At 37.8% G+C, this 18313-nt stretch overlaps 2 protein-coding genes across 3 annotated transcripts; both read left to right on the top strand.

The window, feature by feature from the left end:
• Nucleotides 1-478: 478 nt before the first annotated feature.
• On the top strand, nucleotides 479-9389 carry tmco3 (transmembrane and coiled-coil domains 3). 2 transcript variants are annotated; one of them, XM_079243742.1, is made up of 13 exons: nucleotides 479-770; nucleotides 1061-1228; nucleotides 2574-2753; nucleotides 2929-3129; nucleotides 3282-3410; nucleotides 3547-3639; nucleotides 3786-3972; nucleotides 4842-4959; nucleotides 5050-5245; nucleotides 5389-5539; nucleotides 5646-5725; nucleotides 5811-5960; nucleotides 7854-9389. In XM_079243742.1, the coding sequence occupies exons 1-13, from the start codon at nucleotides 513-515 to the stop codon at nucleotides 7965-7967; spliced, it is 2025 nt and encodes a 674-aa protein (XP_079099868.1). In that variant the 5' UTR covers nucleotides 479-512; the 3' UTR covers nucleotides 7968-9389. The 2 variants fall into 2 exon arrangements, with proteins under 2 accessions (XP_079099868.1, XP_079099867.1); XM_079243741.1 differs by having other exon boundaries at nucleotides 4842-5245.
• A 2369-nt stretch (nucleotides 9390-11758) lies between these two features.
• Nucleotides 11759-18206, top strand: grk1a (G protein-coupled receptor kinase 1 a; the record flags this gene model as incomplete). The annotated part of the gene is made up of 7 exons (XM_079245338.1): nucleotides 11759-12460; nucleotides 12792-12919; nucleotides 14016-14173; nucleotides 15628-15711; nucleotides 16760-16884; nucleotides 17169-17370; nucleotides 17917-18206. 7 exons carry the CDS (start codon nucleotides 11759-11761, stop codon nucleotides 18204-18206), a joined length of 1689 nt encoding a protein of 562 aa, XP_079101464.1.
• Nucleotides 18207-18313: the final 107 nt, after the last annotated feature.

Raw genomic sequence — 18313 nt, 5'->3', positions numbered from 1 at the left:
TAGAAAATAATCTAAAATACCAAAGAAGAACTATGTTCCTTTATGCAACAGTGAGACTAATCATTTAGTTTTTTTTTTTTTTTTTTAAAGCATCACTAACACAAATAATTACTGTATGAATAAATAGTTAATGGTTAGCTTAGTTTTTTTAGGATTTGATGTTAAACAGTAAACATGTAAAAGGTCACATATAAATTTCCTTAACACGTTCATTTCCCTACAAAGTCACAACACCTCTTGAGTGTTTAAGTGGTAATTGTATTATCAGTTATGGACATGAATGGTGACCTGTCATGTTTGTACCCTGCCTCTCGCCCAATGATTGCTGGGTTAAGTTCTCGCAACCCTGAATTAGACTAAGTATTTAAGAAAATAGATAGATGGATGAATAATTGGTATCCAAATACATTGTTTTCTGCTTAAATTTAGCTAAAACGTCTTGTCTTTTCTTCTTCTTCCAGAACTTGTTGACTTCATCAAACTCCTCACCCTGGACCAAAGCAGAAGTCTGAATGCAGGTTGTATGCTGGCTGCTGTCCCTTGGCCTGGCAGGGACACTTGCTGTACTCCCGAAAGACCAGGTGGCTCGGCATGCCATCAAGGCCTATAGGAACAAAGCGGTCACACATGGCCACAGCTGGGTGGCCAGAAACTGCAAGCGGCTAGTGGGTCTCCTCAACCAGAAGAATGTAGCTGTCAGGAAGCTGGCAGCAGCTGCTGATGCAGTTGGACGAGATCAAGGCCTTTCAGAAGCAGAGAAACATTTCCAGGTATCAGACAGAGAGCAAGCACTGAAAGTTGTCTGTTTGAATCACAATCCAGATCATTGTTAGACTTTTTAATGTATCATTTGCTCTCTGTTGACACTTATAACATGTTTTCATGCTAGAAATAACAAAATCTCTCAGGCTATATTTCTTAATGCTCCCTTTTTCCTGTTGTCACTGATGAAGATGTTTGAACTGCGACACATTAGCACCAGGCAAAGTAGCTTCAGCTTAATCGGGATGCCTGAAACTGCAGTCTACTCACTGTATGGTGTTTCACTTTCTCAATTAAGGTTCACACTCTGGAGGTTTTTCAGAAGGAGCTGAATGAAAGTGAACACCTGGTGTTCCAGGCAGTGCACAGCCTGCAGAGGGTGCTGCAAGGTGACTATAGGGATGTGGTCAACATGAAGGAGAGCAGCAGACAAAGACTGGAGGCCCTCAGGGAGGCAGCCATAAAGGTAAAGTTATTTTTCCATGGATACCCCAGTTGCAGCCAAAGAGTTATCTTTTTTGCTTGCAAATATACAAGTGGGGGCCTTGAAATGAGCTGGCCAGATTCTCTAAATGCTAAGGATAAGTGTGACTTGTCTTATCTGTTGTAATGTAGGATATACTGCCCCGACTGTTGTAAAAGCAACAAAGCTACCTCACCCCACTCTTCCATGCAGCAGCAACATTCAAAGCAACACATCTGAGATTTGTAATTAGATCAAAATCAACATATTTTTAAAAACGAAGAGATCTGTCTTCCAAGAAGAGGCGGTCATTTTTGTTCAGATGAATGATTTTGAGTTCATGTTCAGAGTTTTAAAAAGAATAGAAAAATAAAACGTCTAGGTTTGGATTTATTGGCCTGATGCTTAATGCCTATCTTGCACAAAACCAACAGTTTTTTGGTTTTTTTTTTTTGCAGAGAATCTAAGGAATTTAATTTTGTGTAAATAAACAGGCTAGTTAACATATCACAATATAACAATCAATAGTTCTCACTTAAATGACTATATTCTTTTTTTTTTTTTTTTTTTTTTTACCATATCAATTAAAAAATGAAGTTAGTTTTCATCTGATTGGACATAATTATACAACCTGAACAGAACAACCATACAAAATATGATAATATATTTCGGCAAATACATATATAGCTATTTATTTATTTCTATTTTTTTATTTGTTCATCAGTATTGGTCAGATACCCTTGTAGTCTGTCTTTTGAATTCTGTAGTTTTAGTACAGCTGATCCAAGTCATATTCACAATTAGATTTATTATTGTTTCCACGGAAATGTCTTTCATCTGTAGTTTCCTGCAACATAGGGCACATTCTTAAATCACTCATTAGTTCATCTGAGGTAATCCCTCAACAGACAAACCAAATCAATCACTTGGGATTTAACATAACACGCCTCATGTTTACACCTCTCACAATATGGATATTCAAAAATACTCTAAAATTAAAAAAGAAATCTATTAAACTCTTGAAAATAAAATATTTCACTCTGAATGTCTGTAATAAAGCATATGTTTACTCCTTTGCATGGCTTTAGTTCATTATAGCTGCCATGAGCTTATAATCAACAAGTGATAAGTTACGATCAGTCAGTCTACTAATTATATTGTTTGTCTTTCTGCAAAATGTCTGAGTTGATCACTGCAAGTAGTCAGTGCTTGGCAAACTAACCATGCTGTCCACCAGTTACAATAAAGGTAAAATAGATTAGCTGTTTACTACATGAGGCTTTGTTTAATGAGTTTTCTGTTTGAAGTGTACACTTAACATTTGCCTCCATTTGTTGTCGTCCTTTAGGAAGAACAGGAGTATGTGGAGCTGGTGGCTGCAGAGAAGCACCAGCAGGAAGCCGTAAAGAGTGCTTTGGCCCAAAACAAATCTCTGTCCATGTTGGATGAAATTCTAGAGGATGTCAGGAAGGCAGCGGACCGATTAGAGGAGGAGATTGAAGAGCATGCCTTTGACAACAACAAACAGGTAAGTGAACCCTTCCACACACCTTGGTGTTTTATGATTCAGGAGATTACTTGGGAATTTAGTGGTTAAACACAAAAGCAAAAGTTATTTTTCAACGAACTGGAACAACGAGGGCATCATTGCCTCTTGTTCGGCAATTCGTCAGCTGTTGTCTGCTTTTACACTCATTGTCTAGATGAAGGGAGTGAATGTAGAAGCAGTTCTGAGAGTGGAGGAGGATGAGGAGAATGGAGGGAAAAAGAAAAACAAGTCCAAACTGAAAGAAGTAGAGGATGACCTGGGACTGAGCATGCTCATTGACTCACAGAATAATCAGTATGTTCTGACCAAACCACGAGACTCCACAATGCCAAGAGCCGACCATCACTTCATCAAGGTGAGTTATTCCTTCTTCACATTTGACTGGATTCAGGCTTCATGAGAATGTTTCTATTTATTTGTTTTTAGTCTTTAACAATACAGTCTTTGGCAGTTTTCAGTATTTGACAAAGCAAAGCCTTACTGGAAGTTTTCCACATGTTTGTGCAGGACCTGGTGTCAGTGGTGATGCTGTCGCTGCCATGCGGCTGGATTTGCACTATGGTGGGTCTTCCTCCCATGTTTGGATACATCATCAGTGGAGTCCTGCTTGGTCCCTCTGGCCTCAACAGCATCAAGGTCTGCATGTGTGTGTGTGTTGTGTGTCTATGAGAGAGTTAGAGTAGAAGCACATCGGATCATAAATGAAGACTAATGCCAGTCTCATTGTACTTTGTGCTAGTTGTGGGTTTATACTTGGTTGTGTGTCTTGCAGTCAATGGTGCAGGTGGAGACTCTCGGGGAGTTGGGTGTGTTCTTCACTCTGTTCGTGGTGGGGCTGGAGTTCTCACCTGAGCGCCTTCGAAAGGTGTGTGTGTGTGTGTGTGTGTGTGATTGTGGTTGGGAGTAAATTTGGAAGAATATGTTTAAATTATAACAATTATTCTATTTTTTTTTTAAACTTGATTGGTAGGAAATAGATATTAATCAGTATAATATGTTATTTGTGAGCAGGTATGGAAGACCTCAGTTCAGGGGTCATGCTACCTGAGTCTGCTGATGGTGGGAACCGGACTGTTGTGGGGACAATTTCTTCATATTCGACCCACCCAAACTGTCTTCATTTCCACCTGCTTGTCCTTGTCCAGCACTCCACTAGTGTCTCGATTTCTAGCAGGAGGAAGCAGGGTGGAAAAAGAAGGTATGCAGATATAGTAGGCATTTATATTGCATGAAGAATGTAAACAAATCATTAAAAAAATATATATCTTTGTGTGAGACCCATTAAATGCTGCATAGGTGCTATGTGGGTATTTCCCATTTATTGTCTCTTAGGATTAGAAAAAAAGAGGAGATAACTTAATTCAAAGTGCCAAACTAGTTTAATGCCGGATCCGATCAGGCTGACATGAAGGTGTCTGCTGTTTTGTAGCATTATAAAGGACGTTTTGTTCCTTTTGTTCTGTTGATGACTGTTGTTACAGCTGTATTTCACATTAGTTTGGATCATCTGAAGCCAAAAAACATGAGTACATACAGTAACAGGACATGAAGGCAATATTAAAAAAAAAAAACTAAAAAAAAAAACCATGCAGCAATATGGAAGTTCACAACGTTCATGAAGCTCAAGCCATACTTCCTTATTTTTATTCTAGTTTTATTTGATATGGACAAGTATGCTTCATGAATGATGGCACATACTGCAGCATTTTAGCCAAGGCTAATTTTCAACGCTCGTCCCTAGTTGGGCTTTTACACAATACAGGAAAGTACTGACCTTCACTGGTATTTAGTCATGCAAACAGCTTCATTCTTATGACCCACTTGGTAAATTACATTTTTGTTTGTTTGTTTGGAAAAAGTTCAGTTTATTTTACAGGAGTGGTGGTAAGTTAGGAAAATAGACCTTTAATCACAGCTTCTTTATTACATCAGTAAAACTTACTGTGCGTAACAGATCAGGACACACAACTCATACCTGATGTTGCTTTACGTTATTGTGAGAGATAATAAAAGCTTTCTTAGAACTGTTGCTGATTGTGTTTTGACTTATATTCACGTGTGTGAAAGGTGACCTGGACTACAGCAGCGTTCTCCTTGGGATGTTGGTGATGCAAGATGTTCAACTCGGCCTCTTCATTGCCGTCATGCCGACGCTGATTCAGGCACAGAGTGGAGATTTGGAAAGGTCAGCTAGACGTTTTTTCGTTGTTGTTTTACATGTCCCCCACCCTCTAAGTACACACATGCAGTTATGTAAATCTCTTGTTCTCTGCAGCTTTCTGTTCGGAGGTCTGCGTGTGCTGTATCTGCTGGCACAGGTGCTGCTGTCTCTGGCTGCTGTACTGCTGCTGTGTCTGTTGCTCAAATCATTCCTGATTGGTCCATTTTACAAGAAACTTCATGCTGAGAGTAAAGGGAACAAGGAGATCCTGGTGCTGGGGATGGCAGCTTTTGTTTTTTTCATGCTAACAGTATGCTCTTTGTTTTTTTTCTTTTACAATTTATTTGTAGATGAATTGTTCCCTTTCTGTTTTCCTTATTGTTCTTCAGCGTAGTAGTCTTTAACCATTTGTGGATAAGCTGTTTTATATGATTTTTTTTCTGTTATTTGTAGATTACAGAGTTTCTGGATGTTTCTATGGAGCTGGGCTGCTTCTTGGCTGGAGCTTTGCTGTCTTCACAGGGTCACATGGTTACTGCAGAGGTCATGAGTTGCATTGAGCCAATCAGAGATTTCCTTGCCATCATCTTCTTTGCCTCTATTGGTCAGACAGAACATGATCCCTTTGAACAGATGATTGTCCTTCACCTTTTGTGTTATTTACAGTGAGATTAAACTGAATCATTTTGTTTGTCTGCGTGATGCTGCAGGTCTCCATGTGTTCCCGACATTCGTGTTGTATGAACTCACCATTCTGTTGGTCCTGACACTCACTCTCGTCATCTTAAAGGTTTAACATGTTTTGGGGTTTTTTTGCTAATTTTTTTTTACTGCAGTCCTTGTTTGCACTCCACTGAGTCCCTTTTTCCTTCCAGTTTATCATGGCTGTACTGGTACTGTCTGCAATACTGCCTCCAAGCTCCAGACAGATCCGGTGGATTGTCTCAGCTGGTCTGGCTCAGGTCAGCGAGTTCTCCTTCGTCTTGGGCAGCCGTGCACGTCGGGCAGGCATCATCTCCAGAGAGGTTGGTGACAACTTTGTAGAATTTTTATCCTTGCTGCTGGAGTCGGTTTTATTTATTAATCTGCACTTTTTTATGTGCATGAACTATTGTTTAATCTCGATTGTGGAGTTGTTTGAAGCACCCTGTTTTTAGGGTGTTCTATAAAATTTACAGCTACAAATAATGAAGATTTTCATTAAAATTCCATACGTTAACAATTCTTTGGTGTATAAAATGGTACCGATTGATTCTTGTTTTAGGTTCTCAGAGCTAGAAATGCTAACATCATGTACATTATCTTAACAACCATCAAAACCCCCAAATACGAATTTGAATTTATTTCAAACTAAATAGCAACCATTCTTGATTTTATCAGAGAGGCTTGAGACAAACGTTTGTCATTTTTTCTTAGCTGAGCTGCTATCTAGCAGATATTAGTGACTAAGAACACAGTTAATGAAGATAAAGGCGATGAAATCGGATTAGAAGTTTGAAATCAGACTTGTCTTTGATTTGTAGTGTTGGTGACATTAATTAATCACCTTGTGTACGCTGATGATTTGGGCATTTTTAGCCCATGTAGTTCTTCTGTTCAGCAGCTCCTGAGAATACGCACACAGTATGGTGCTGTGTATGATACAAAATATAATTTTAAAAAAAGTAAGATCACGATTGTCAGAAGTAGAGAAGACAGACGGTCAGCTTTTCCTGACTTCTATCTGTCTGGCTCTGCACTCCGTTTGCCCCGTGAGGTTACATAGGTGACCATGTTATTGCAAATGACATCTATAGGCAGCGGCAGAGGCTGTGTGCTCAGGCGAATGTGTTATGTTGTAAGTTTGCATGTACTCTGTATCTGTCAAGATCTGACTTTTTAAAGAGTATTGTAGACCTTTGTATGCTGCCAATCAGTTGTGTCAATATAAGCAAGGCAGCTTTAGAAAACACACAGTTGCCTATAAGGACAGCATGAGGCTGCCGCGAAGATCTTCAAGAAGTTTCCATGCAAGCCACATGATTGTCAGTGTCAGGGTACCTAACTGCTCTGCTGTCTTATGAAGCCGATGCATAGATTTATGTGTTGGGCATCTGAGTCAGAAAATGTCCTAATTGCTGTGTTGGTTAACCCTGTACACAGTTCTGTCAGATTTTCTTCTAGACTGTGGAACCACTGACGAACTTGTTTGTATGTTAGACGCTGAACATTGTGGAGGGCTGTGTGTGCGTTGTTTTAAACTCTACACTGTATTGAAATTTTTTCCCAAAAGAAGAAGTTTGAAAAAAATTCAACTCACCGGTGTGAAGTTCAAGATGATGCTGTTTATCAGCAGTGTCTTTGAGACCCGTATGTACAGAGGAGGCTTTTATGTGACTATAGGCAAGTACCATCTGTAGCAGTAGCTGTCAACCAGCATGACCCAACCAGTGCCTGCCAGTTGCACGTTGAGTTGAGGAGCACACCATGCAAACAACATATTAGATAGGGCACATGCTAAATGAGAAGATGCTGTATATGCCCACATGAAATCATGAATTAACTTTTTTGGAAAAAGTTTTAAAGTATAAATGTAAAGGTTTTAAGGTTGTTGTATACGCAGGTGTTTCTGTGTTAATCTGTAGAAAGAAAACAGCACTGCAGATGAATTTTTTGGGTTTTTTTTTTCAGTATTATGTGGTGCAATCAAATTATATTAAAAAAAAACTGTTCAGATTACTCTTTTTACAAAAGTATCCAAGTTTGTGAGTTGTGTGAAAAGATGATTTTATTCACAACATTAACTTATTTCTTTCAATTAGAAAAGTATAAACAGTGATGATATAAAAACGTTTTTATTAAACCGGCAGTATTAATGTACTGATAAAACGGTAATAATTACAACTTTTAAGTCTTCTGTTTCTGTTTCTTCTGCTCAGGTGTACCTGTTGGTCCTCAGTGTGACCACCCTCAGTTTGCTGCTGGCTCCACTGTTGTGGAGAGTTACCACACACAAATGGGTTTCCCGCACCGAACGCAAAACACTCACATGACCAGGGGATCTGAGTTTTACTACTTACTACTTTTATGTTTGACCAAAGCTCCATCACTTTCTTGTTATTGAATGAAGTCTGCTGCACTACAAAGAGGAAAGTCATCATTTCATACATTTTTGACATGATTTATTTTTTTGTTTGTTTGTTTTCTGAAACCTGCTGCAGGCCATTAGAAGTGTCTTTTGGTTTTCATACTGTCCATCAAACGTTCTCTTCTCGTGTTATATAAGCTGTTGGGACAGATTAGTTTTAAATTACAAATTGTTCACAGTGATCATACATCTGCATATGATACATCTGCATATGACACATCTGTGCACACGGGACAGAAGTTTCCTGCATTCCACCTGCTAAAGCACTGACCATTTACATTTAAGTGTGCATTACTTGAATGTATGTTTAAATGTTGAGATGCATTTCCTTGAAAACCTTTCAACAACATCAGCAGTTCAGCCCTTTATCCACTTTTAAATTTATCCAAAGATATAAACTGTAACAAGTGAATTGGACAGAAAGTCTTGGCTTTGATATTTGTTAAACCCGAAACACAAAAATATGGTTGATCCCCAGATAGTCATAATGCAAATATTTATTAAATGTTATGACACATGCTTAACAGTGCCTGCAACAGTCTTAATATACAACAAATTAGCTTTAAAGTTTAAAAAAGCACATCCAGAGATATTTTCAATTTGGACCCCTCCTAATGATAAGCTTTAGGCCAGAGCACAGAGATATTCTCTATTTCCATTTTGTCGTGTTTTGAAGCTTAAGTTAGCGTTTCTTTTGAGAAAATAATGATGGAGCAAATCAGTACAACTTGTCTTACCACAAGCTGAATGTTTTGTTGTTATTATTATTATTATTATTATTATTATTATTATTATTACTGGAGCATTTCTTGTAGTTTTAGGTTGTCCCCATCTTACTTAATATTGTGTTTATCTTTGTCCGTAATTGATTTTTGTTTTCAGATATAGGATATTAAAACTGACCCTGCCACCGATTGGACCAAAATACCTGTCTGCTGTATCTAATCAATGCTATTTGTAGTTTATTTCTAATCAATGTACTACTGTGAACTTCAATTTTATATCACTTAAATGTTTTCCAGAAAACTATAATTCTGTGTGCACATTTTCCTTCTTACATTGAAGAAAACCATGATACTCTGCACTGCACTACAACAAAGAACGTACTACAATACTGGAAGCACAACGACCTCAGACACTCCTGAGAATTGATTTACTGATGAGTCATTTAAACATGAACTGTGCACTCGTTACTGGTGATTGTTAAACTTGTGTGCCTACTTGGGTGTACTGTAATTGTGAGGAAGCACTTTCCTCGCTGGGATCAACACATCCTTGTCTTATGCAAGTTGTTATGTGCAATGTGAATATGTGCAAGGCCACATGTTGCTGTAAACTTTAATAATATTTTGAAATATTTTTCTTCATTATGTTAATGGAGAAGCTCTGTTAGTTTATATGGGTGTACTCTTGACCACCAATAACACTTACATTTTCACCTATATTCATCTGTATGTGTTTATTTTGGGATTTGTGAACTTTTTCATTTATTTATTAAAAATAAGACAAATGTTTTTTGTGATGTGTGACTTTCTTTGGGCAAATGATGTTCCATCCATCCATCCATTTTCTAAACCGCTTAATCCAATTCAGGGTCGTGGGGAAGCTGGAGCCTATCCCAGCTGGCTTTGGGCGACAGGCAGGGTACACCCTGGACAGCTCGCCAGTCCATCGCAGGCAAATGATGTTCAGAACATAAAAGCTTGTGTCAAATGTATATATGTCATATTCTTTAATAATATCTGCAAAAACCCAAAGTGTGAATGTTTTGTCCAATATCCTTTGAACGAAAGTCAAACAGCAGCAGATAAATAAATACGTATTGAAATATAAATGATCTGATGAAAGCACAATCAGCATTTTCAAGGAAACATCTGACCCCCAAAAGCTGAGGAAGTCAGGTGTGATGGAGACAGACCTACACGTGTGTGTGTGTGTGTGTGTGTGTGTGTGTGTGTGTGTGTGTATACGTCTGTGTAAGCATGCAAGCAGACTTGTTTAGTGTAAGCTGATAACCCACAAAGTTTACTGTCAGCACATCTCTTAGAAACCTTACCACCATCATCATCCTATTAAGGGGAGTAGACGGAGGACAATTTGTAGCTGAGGATGAAAAGATTTCTAGACTTGTCTACCTTTTTTTTCTAATTTAGGATTAATTTAGTTCATACAATCGATCTGATATATTATAGGGCAAGAAAACTAAAAACGTAAGACTTTTTAAGAAAGTAATGTAATACAAAGGTTCATTTGGATTTCTTTAAAACTATATTGCATTAAAAAGAGAAACGGCATCATTAGTACTGAGAAGCTATTCACTTATTTCTTCCTTACTTGATCTCCACAAATTATGATGAAATAAATGTAGTACATTGACAAGGTGCTAAAATCACCTCAGATTCAATTCAGTAATTCAAAGCAGCTTGCTACAAGCAAAACTAAAAGAATGGCAAAGCCAAAGTGATGTTTTTAGGCTACTTTGATACTTTTTTCATGTTATAAAAATATGAAAAATAGTGCAACATTAATGATGTCATAATCCGCTGTCATTCTTGTGGGGGAAACTATCAATTAGCTCATGGTCAAAGACATTCTCATCAGCTTTAGCTCATCTTTTTAATCAGCAACAATTGGCAAGTACGCTAAAATATTATAGTAAGATGTTTGACTGAATGCAGCCCCTGATGAGTTTGTCTTTGTGCAAGCATGTCTATGAAGACCAAGAGATGCTGCATGAAAAGATACAAGACCTTGTGCAAATTCCATGTAAAGAAAACTCTTGTTTGCAAGTCAGGTCACTCAGTTTCAAATGTAATCTGAAACACTTTCTTTCAATTTGAGCATTCAACAATTATTTGTAGGAAAAATATTTGAGAGAAAATTCTTCACATATCTCTTCAGTCTTTCTATCTGCTCACCTGATTGTATGTGGTGAAGTTATGTGATGTTCACAGAAAACTGTGTTTTCATGTCATGTTTGTTGCACCAGTGCAGTTTCTCAAACACAATACAAGTTTTTAGGGTTTGGACCAACAGCTTCTGAAAAGGAAAAAGTCAAAAGTTTAAAAATGAAGATTCAAATTAGGTTGTTTTAAGGACTTGATATTTTTAAATTATGCAAGTCAGACTAAAATATCAGGATACTGGTGCTTTTTGTTTCTGAGTTTCACTGCGTTCTTGTTTTTTTCATGCCCACCACATGCATGCTGTATGCATGTGGTGGGCACATGCATACATAGCAGCTTGCCTTTGCCCCTCTCTTCTTGTCCTTTACTGCCCTGCCTGCCCTCTCCATTTTTGTTTCACTCTTACTTCCCCTCTCATTTCTTACAACGTGCACATAGGGTTATCACGGGATAAAGTCTTACAGAGATACAGCGTGGATAAATCCCTTCAAGAAAAGGTGATGAGTCAGGCAGATCTGCATCTGTGTGAAGGGAAGAGAGGGGACTCTGAGGTTTAATGATCACCTCCCTGAGGGAAGTCACAGAGCTCCCTGTGGCTGTCTGCAGATGACAGATATATGACAAACTGCAGCTTCTGAATTGCCAAAGGCAGAAGAATCAAAATAACATCATCCTCTTCTTGAGACTTTCGTCTTCCTTTCTGCCTTCCTGTTAACACATTTTCTCTGTAGCTTTTTCTGCTTCTCACAGATTTTTACTTTTTGCTGCCTATTCTTTCCAAAGAGTCGCCATGGATATTGGTGGCCTGACCACAGTGGTGGCTAACTCTGCCTACATCTCTGCCCGTGGGAGCTTTGATGGCACTGCCAACCCTGCAGCCAACCGAGACAAGAAATACCACTCTCGCTTGAAGCTGCCGCACATCACAGTGTGTGAAGGCCTGCGGGAGACTTTGGACCTCGGCTTCCAGACGGTTTGTGTGGACCAGCCAATTGGAAAACGACTTTTCCAGGAGTTCTTAGAGTCCACTGCTGAGTATAAGGGCCCCTGTCGTCTGTGGAAGGATATTGAGGAATACAACTTGGCTGAAGATGAAGACAGAGTCAAGAAAGCAAGCAAGATCTTGTCTCGATATATGGAGCCTGATGCTAAGCACTACTGCCCCTTTTTGCCTGAGAATGGCATCACAAAGGTCAAAGAGAAACACCAAGCGGCTGGGGATGATCTCTTCAATGAGACTCTAGACAATGTGATGGACTTTCTGAAGGAAGTACCCTACACTTTCTTCCTAGAGAGCATGTATCTGAAGAGGTTCCTGCAGTGGAAGTGGCTGGAGATGCAACCTGTAGGAGAGGACTGGTTTTTAGATTTCCGTGTATTGGGTAAGGGGGGGTTTGGTGAAGTGTCTGCCTGTCAGATGAGAGCTACGGGAAAACTGTACGCCTGCAAAAAGCTGAACAAGAAGAGACTGAAGAAAAGAAAAGGATATGAGGTAGGAATGTCGATTCAGCTTTATAAGCAATATGTGTGTAATCCTCCCTCATTATCTATATGGAACCTTGCCGATGACAAGGCCCCTTTGGCTTATATGATTAGTCCCCTCAGCATTAGTACATTTTGATCTCCTTATGAAAGGCCAATCCTGCCTCTTTTATAAATGGAGCTGGCCATATCAGCATCTCTACTTCTCAAATGAAACAAAAAAGCTTGAATATGATCAAATGATGCAGTTGATAACAGGAATGATAATAGAAAGGTCGACATACATGTGCTTCATCTTTTTCTTCATGTTTCTATGGCTCTATGTCCTCTCCTGCCTGCAGGGGGCGATGGTGGAGAAAAGGATCCTGGCTCGAGTTCACAGCAGGTTCATTGTCTCTTTGGCTTACGCCTTCCAGTCAAAAACTGAGTTGTGTCTGGTCATGACCATCATGAATGGAGGAGATCTAAGGTTTGCTTTTCCACTGAACACTTCTTCTCCTTTTTTGTGTGTTCTTTTTTTTTTTTTCTTACTGAAATAGGCGTGCCTTAAATGGGAAGTTTTAAAATATAAAGATTAGCTGATACCCTCAGGACATTAAATGAATCACACCAATTGATTGATTGATTCTAAAACAGGCAGGACAAAATTTTCACAACACATATTGCTTTTAGGCAAATAAACCAGATTATGACAAATGAAAGCATTTAATACCACATTTCTTAGAATTGTTTTTATTGATAAAACTGCCAAACAACAAAATTTTCTCAATTTTCTTTTTACTGCTTGGCAGTCTGTCTCTTCAGACTGCCAGGGGGATTGGATAGTTTTGTAATCTTTTACAATCTCTATTTTAAAATGATTTAACTAAACAGATTCTTCATTTGATTTTTTATATTTTGTAGATGCAACAAACTGATCGATCTCCAGCCCCTCACTTCCAAACAGCCACTTTAAACATCTTGTTTTTCTTTGCCTTGCATCCTCTTTTGTTATCAACCTTTTCCCCATCTCATCTTTTTTCTTGTAACCAGTCGTGTTCTTTACATCCATCATTTTTGTTTTTTCTTCTACTCATCGCTTTCCTATTTGAATTTTTCTCCTCATTCAGCTGCCTTTTGCTGAGACAGAATGTAGCACATAAGTGACACTAAAATGATCACACAGCAAGTGATGTATTTCATGTCATAGAGTAGTAATTATATGTAATGAACTGATAACATTGCAAAGTAATATAGATTAAGTGATTTGCTTTATTTATCACCTGCTTTATTTATCATTTGCTTTATCTATCAACTGACCAAAAGCCTTTCATTTACACCTACTAGTATAAATCTTAAACTGCATTTATTTAACAACTATTTATTTAGAGCCCCAAATATTATACTGACATAAGGTTTAAACTTTGAATGTTATGTCAATCATATTACCCTGTGATGGTTCCACAGTCTTAAGAGTTCAGCTAATTGTTTTTAAAGCTAAGCCATGCTATCAGTATCTGTACAAGTCAATTTGTCTTTTTGTTGTTGCACATATTATCACAAAGTTAATAATACCATTTTTTTAGGTATCACATTTACAATGTGGATGAGAACAACCCAGGCTTTGATGAGCCACGGGCCTGTTACTATGCTGCACAGATCATTCAGGGCATGGAGCACCTCCATCAGAAGAGGATCATCTACAGAGACCTCAAACCAGAGAATGTACTGTTGGACAATGAAGGTCAGAAAATTATCATTAGACTTACACTTATACACAATTATTGGGAGCATGTCAGTGAGATATTCTTAATAACATATAGTGTAAATCATAATCTCATCATCACAGTCATCAGTTTCTATAGATTCTACAGTCACTTTCAAGATTCTACCCAGTTCATTGAAAAGTATCAAATCTACAACCTGACCAGTTTGCACTTAAAAACATTGCTAAAATAACATTAAAATAAATGGAGATTTTTAATTACTTTGAGTCTTTTTGACTTTTGATCCGTGGTGCAGTGTTACTTTTGAAAGTGCAAGCCTAAATCTGCCAGTTATCAGGGATTATGTGTACCAGCCTGCTATATGCAAATTACCTGATGGTGTACTAATCACTAAGTCCAGTACTTATCCCTGATTATCAGGCCTTGGTCTATCTTTAGTTAACTTGTTGTGACAATGGACATTTAAAAAAAAAAAAAAGTGTTCATATGAGTGTAGGCAACATTAATAAAATAAATGTATACTTAGGAGAGGGCACTTTTACTTTAACTTTGAGAAAGGTAGCCGATGATTTATCAAGTTTTCTTATCAGTTTATGTAACTGAAATTAGGACACAGCTGGATAAAATTGATGTTACAGTAGCTTAAAAACTCCAAGGAGAAAGAAGCAACTATTTTAGCTTTGTCCAAATGTAACCAAATGTAAATACCAGCACCTTGAAAATGCATTTACAACTTTGTTAATGTAGTTTGAATAAATCATTCTAAATGAAGACTAGAAATAATATTTATTGTCTTAATAGCTATTTGAAGAATCACGTTTTTGGCAAGCCAGTTAATCGTCTCCTATATTTCAGCTTCATGTTAATTATATTTAAAAATTTATTGTTATTTCAGAAATGTCATAATGACAATGTCAATATATGAATTAATTACATAAGGAAAATTATAAGGAAACATCATACTGCAAAGACAATCAGTTGCTTGATTTTAAAAATTCCTCCTTTATAGTCCTTACATACATACAGACATACATTTTCTTAACCAATTAGTCCAATTAAGAGGGAAGCTGGGGAAGACTTTTATTTCATCAGGCCAGAGGCAGGGTACACCCTGGACAGGTTGCCAGTCCATCGTAGGGCTAACACAAACAACCATTCACGCTCACACTCACTCTTAGGGACAATTTAAAGAAACCAGTTAACCTAACATGCATGTCTTTGAACAGTGGGAGGAAGCCGGTGTACCCAGAGAGAACTCACATATACACGGGGAGAACATGCAAATTCCACATAGAAAGGCCACTGTTCAAACCTCTTCCTTACACACACAGGCTGGGAAATACACTAAATGATAGACATAAAGAAATGAGTTAGCACAGTATCTCAAGCAAGTCTAAGGCTCAGGGTGCATGTCTACTTTTTAATCTGCAAGGTGCACAGTTCTTGACATAGTCCTGCTTTTTGTTGACAGGTAATGTACGTATCTCTGACCTTGGTCTGGCAGTGGAGCTGGCAGATGATCAGTTCAAAATCAAGGGCTACGCTGGTACTCCAGGTAAGGCAAAACAGGTTTGAAAAAAGTAACAAGAAACTGATTCCTGAATGACTTTCAGTCACAGTTTGCCTAACGCCAGGTTCAACAGACCCCCTTCCTAAGTCCATGATAGAAATGTGACATTTGACCTGTTGCATGTATATCCTGTGCTGCAGTTTATATGTGATAACAATTTCTTGAATACATTCATGCATAAGAGCTTTCTGAGAATCAGAAAGTGGCATTGGGATTCTTCATCAATCCTTCAAACACATCTGTTCTCACTCAATCAGGGATGATGGTAGTGGGAAGCATTTCCATACTTGTTTGTTTGATTTTTTCTTTAGAAAGAGTGAAAAGTTAGAAAAAAAATATCTTAAGCCTTTTTCTTTAGAGCTGGTGATTTTGATTATCACTGTTGTGTTCATTGTAATGCATTATTTTAAACCTTTCTTGCTGTTTGAAGCTGTGCATCATCACAATGTAAGCTGACGCAACAAATTAAAAATTGGCTGTTTGCCATACCACCACCATTATTCATCATTTGAAACTAACCAGCAATAACAGAGCTGTAGCCATTCACATGTCACTCAACTTGTTTGTGTGTGTGTGTATATATATATATATATATATATATATATATATATATGTGTATATATATATATATATATATATATATATATATATATATATATGTATGTATATATATATATATATATACATATATATATATATATATATATATATATATATATATATATATATATATATATATATATATATATATATATATATATATATATATATATATATATATATATATATATATATATATATATATATATATATATGTGTGTGTGTGTGTGTTGCTATCTTTAGTTTCTAGATTTGGTTTGTAAGCTAATTGTAATCAAAAATAACTGTCCTCATACTTATCTGTTGGATAGAGGCTCAGTCAATTAACAGATTATACATTTTAAATCAACTTTATGTAGGTTTGAGTTAAGAAAACCATCAATATTGAGCTTTTTCTGACTGAAGTTTTTGACCTCCTTTCTGTCACTCGCAGGTTTCATGGCCCCAGAGTTGCTGAAAGGAGAAGAGTATGACTACTCTGTGGATTATTTCACACTTGGGGTCACTCTCTATGAGTTTCTGGCTGCCAAGGGGCCTTTCAGGACCAGAGGAGAGAAGGTAGACAGCACAGGCTTCTTTTTGAGCTGTGTGGGAAACTGCACACAGCGCAATCTTGCCAACTTGTGGCTTGATGATGATTTTGCTGTGAAATAATAGGCCCAAGCATGACGTTTTATCAAATGACGCTTCAGATAAAATTTCCTACACATCCTCTCTTGCTGCATGATGATATTGAAGAGGGATGAAAATATATGCCGGACTTGGTTATTCTCTTTAGTGCTTTTCATTTAGGATAAGTTAAATAATAAAAATAACCACACGTGTTTAAATGATCTCATCAGGTGGAGAATAAGGTGGTGAAGCAGCGGATTCTGAACGATCCTGTAACTTATCCAGAGACATTCAGCGAGCATGCCAAGTCCATCTGTGAGGGTCTGCTGTGCAAAGAGGTCGACAAGAGGATTGGTTTCAAGGATGGGTCATGTGACGAACTCAGAGCGCATCCGTTCTTCAGTCAGATCAACTGGAGGAAGCTGAACGCAGGTCCAAATTTGACAGAAACAAATATGCAACCAGTTTACCAGCAGTCAGCCATCTGCCTGTTCATATCTTATTCTTATTATGTACTTCTCAGTACGTTTTTTTTTTTTGTTTTTTGTTTTGCCTATAAGCAAGTTACTGCAATAAATGTATTATTTCATATCCAATGACAACTTTAGGTTTTGTCACAAGCAACACTTTGACTGAACTTCCTTGACATTTTAAGTTGTGACATAATAATTTTATGGTTTGCTCAGATTTGGACCCAATTGCAGAATTACTGTCGTATTGCTGTAACTTTGAGTTTACATAATATTAAAAGATAATTGACGTGGACTCAGATATGATAATTCACTTCCTAAAACAGCTACCTCATACCACCAATGCCCTGTAAAAGTAATCAGATTATACCTATTACAGATTTACCATTTAGTCGACGAGAGTTACATAGATTTTTTTATGCACTGGTCAGCATTTTTTTTAGCATTTATGTGCTTCTGAAGAACTCTTTTAAACACCTTGGTAAACACTAGTGTTATGTCTCTGTAGGGATCCTGACACCCCCTTTTGTGCCGGACTCCAAGACAGTGTATGCCAAGGACCTGGACGATGTTGGGGCTTTCTCCACAGTCAAAGGCGTGCAGTTGGAAGGCACAGACAATGATTTTTTCGACGAGTTTGCCTCAGGGAACATCGCCATCCCTTGGCAAGAAGAGATGATTGAGACCGGGATCTACGGAGAGCTTACAGTCTGGGGTCCAGCTGGTGCTTTGCCCAATGACCTGCGGCGTGAATCCATCTTGGAGCAGCCAAAGTCCTCTACATGCACTCTGTCATGAGCGTCCTCAATGCAATCCTGTTAAAGGTTGATTTTACCTGAACTGTTATATGTTGTGCAGTTTCCACTCCATATGTTGGTGGTGGATCGAAGGGGGAGTGAATGCTG

The sequence above is a fragment of the Telmatherina bonti genome (genome assembly GCF_933228915.1).
Source record: "Telmatherina bonti genome assembly, chromosome: 1".
Classification (NCBI taxonomy): Eukaryota; Metazoa; Chordata; class Actinopteri; order Atheriniformes; family Telmatherinidae; genus Telmatherina; species Telmatherina bonti.
Note: the sequence above shows the minus strand (reverse complement) of the source record. Positions and strands in the feature narration are given on the sequence as shown.

Excerpts from the sequence above, each read along its gene's own strand:
- tmco3 (XM_079243741.1), top strand. The coding sequence starts at position 513 with ATGCAGGTTGTATGCTGGCTGCTGTCCCTTGGCCTGGCAGGGACACTT. Across the intron at positions 3,130-3,281 it reads CCGACCATCACTTCATCAAG|GACCTGGTGTCAGTGGTGAT; the intron begins GTGAGTTATTCC and ends ATGTTTGTGCAG. Across the intron at positions 5,540-5,645 it reads CATCTTCTTTGCCTCTATTG|GTCTCCATGTGTTCCCGACA; the intron begins GTCAGACAGAAC and ends GTGATGCTGCAG.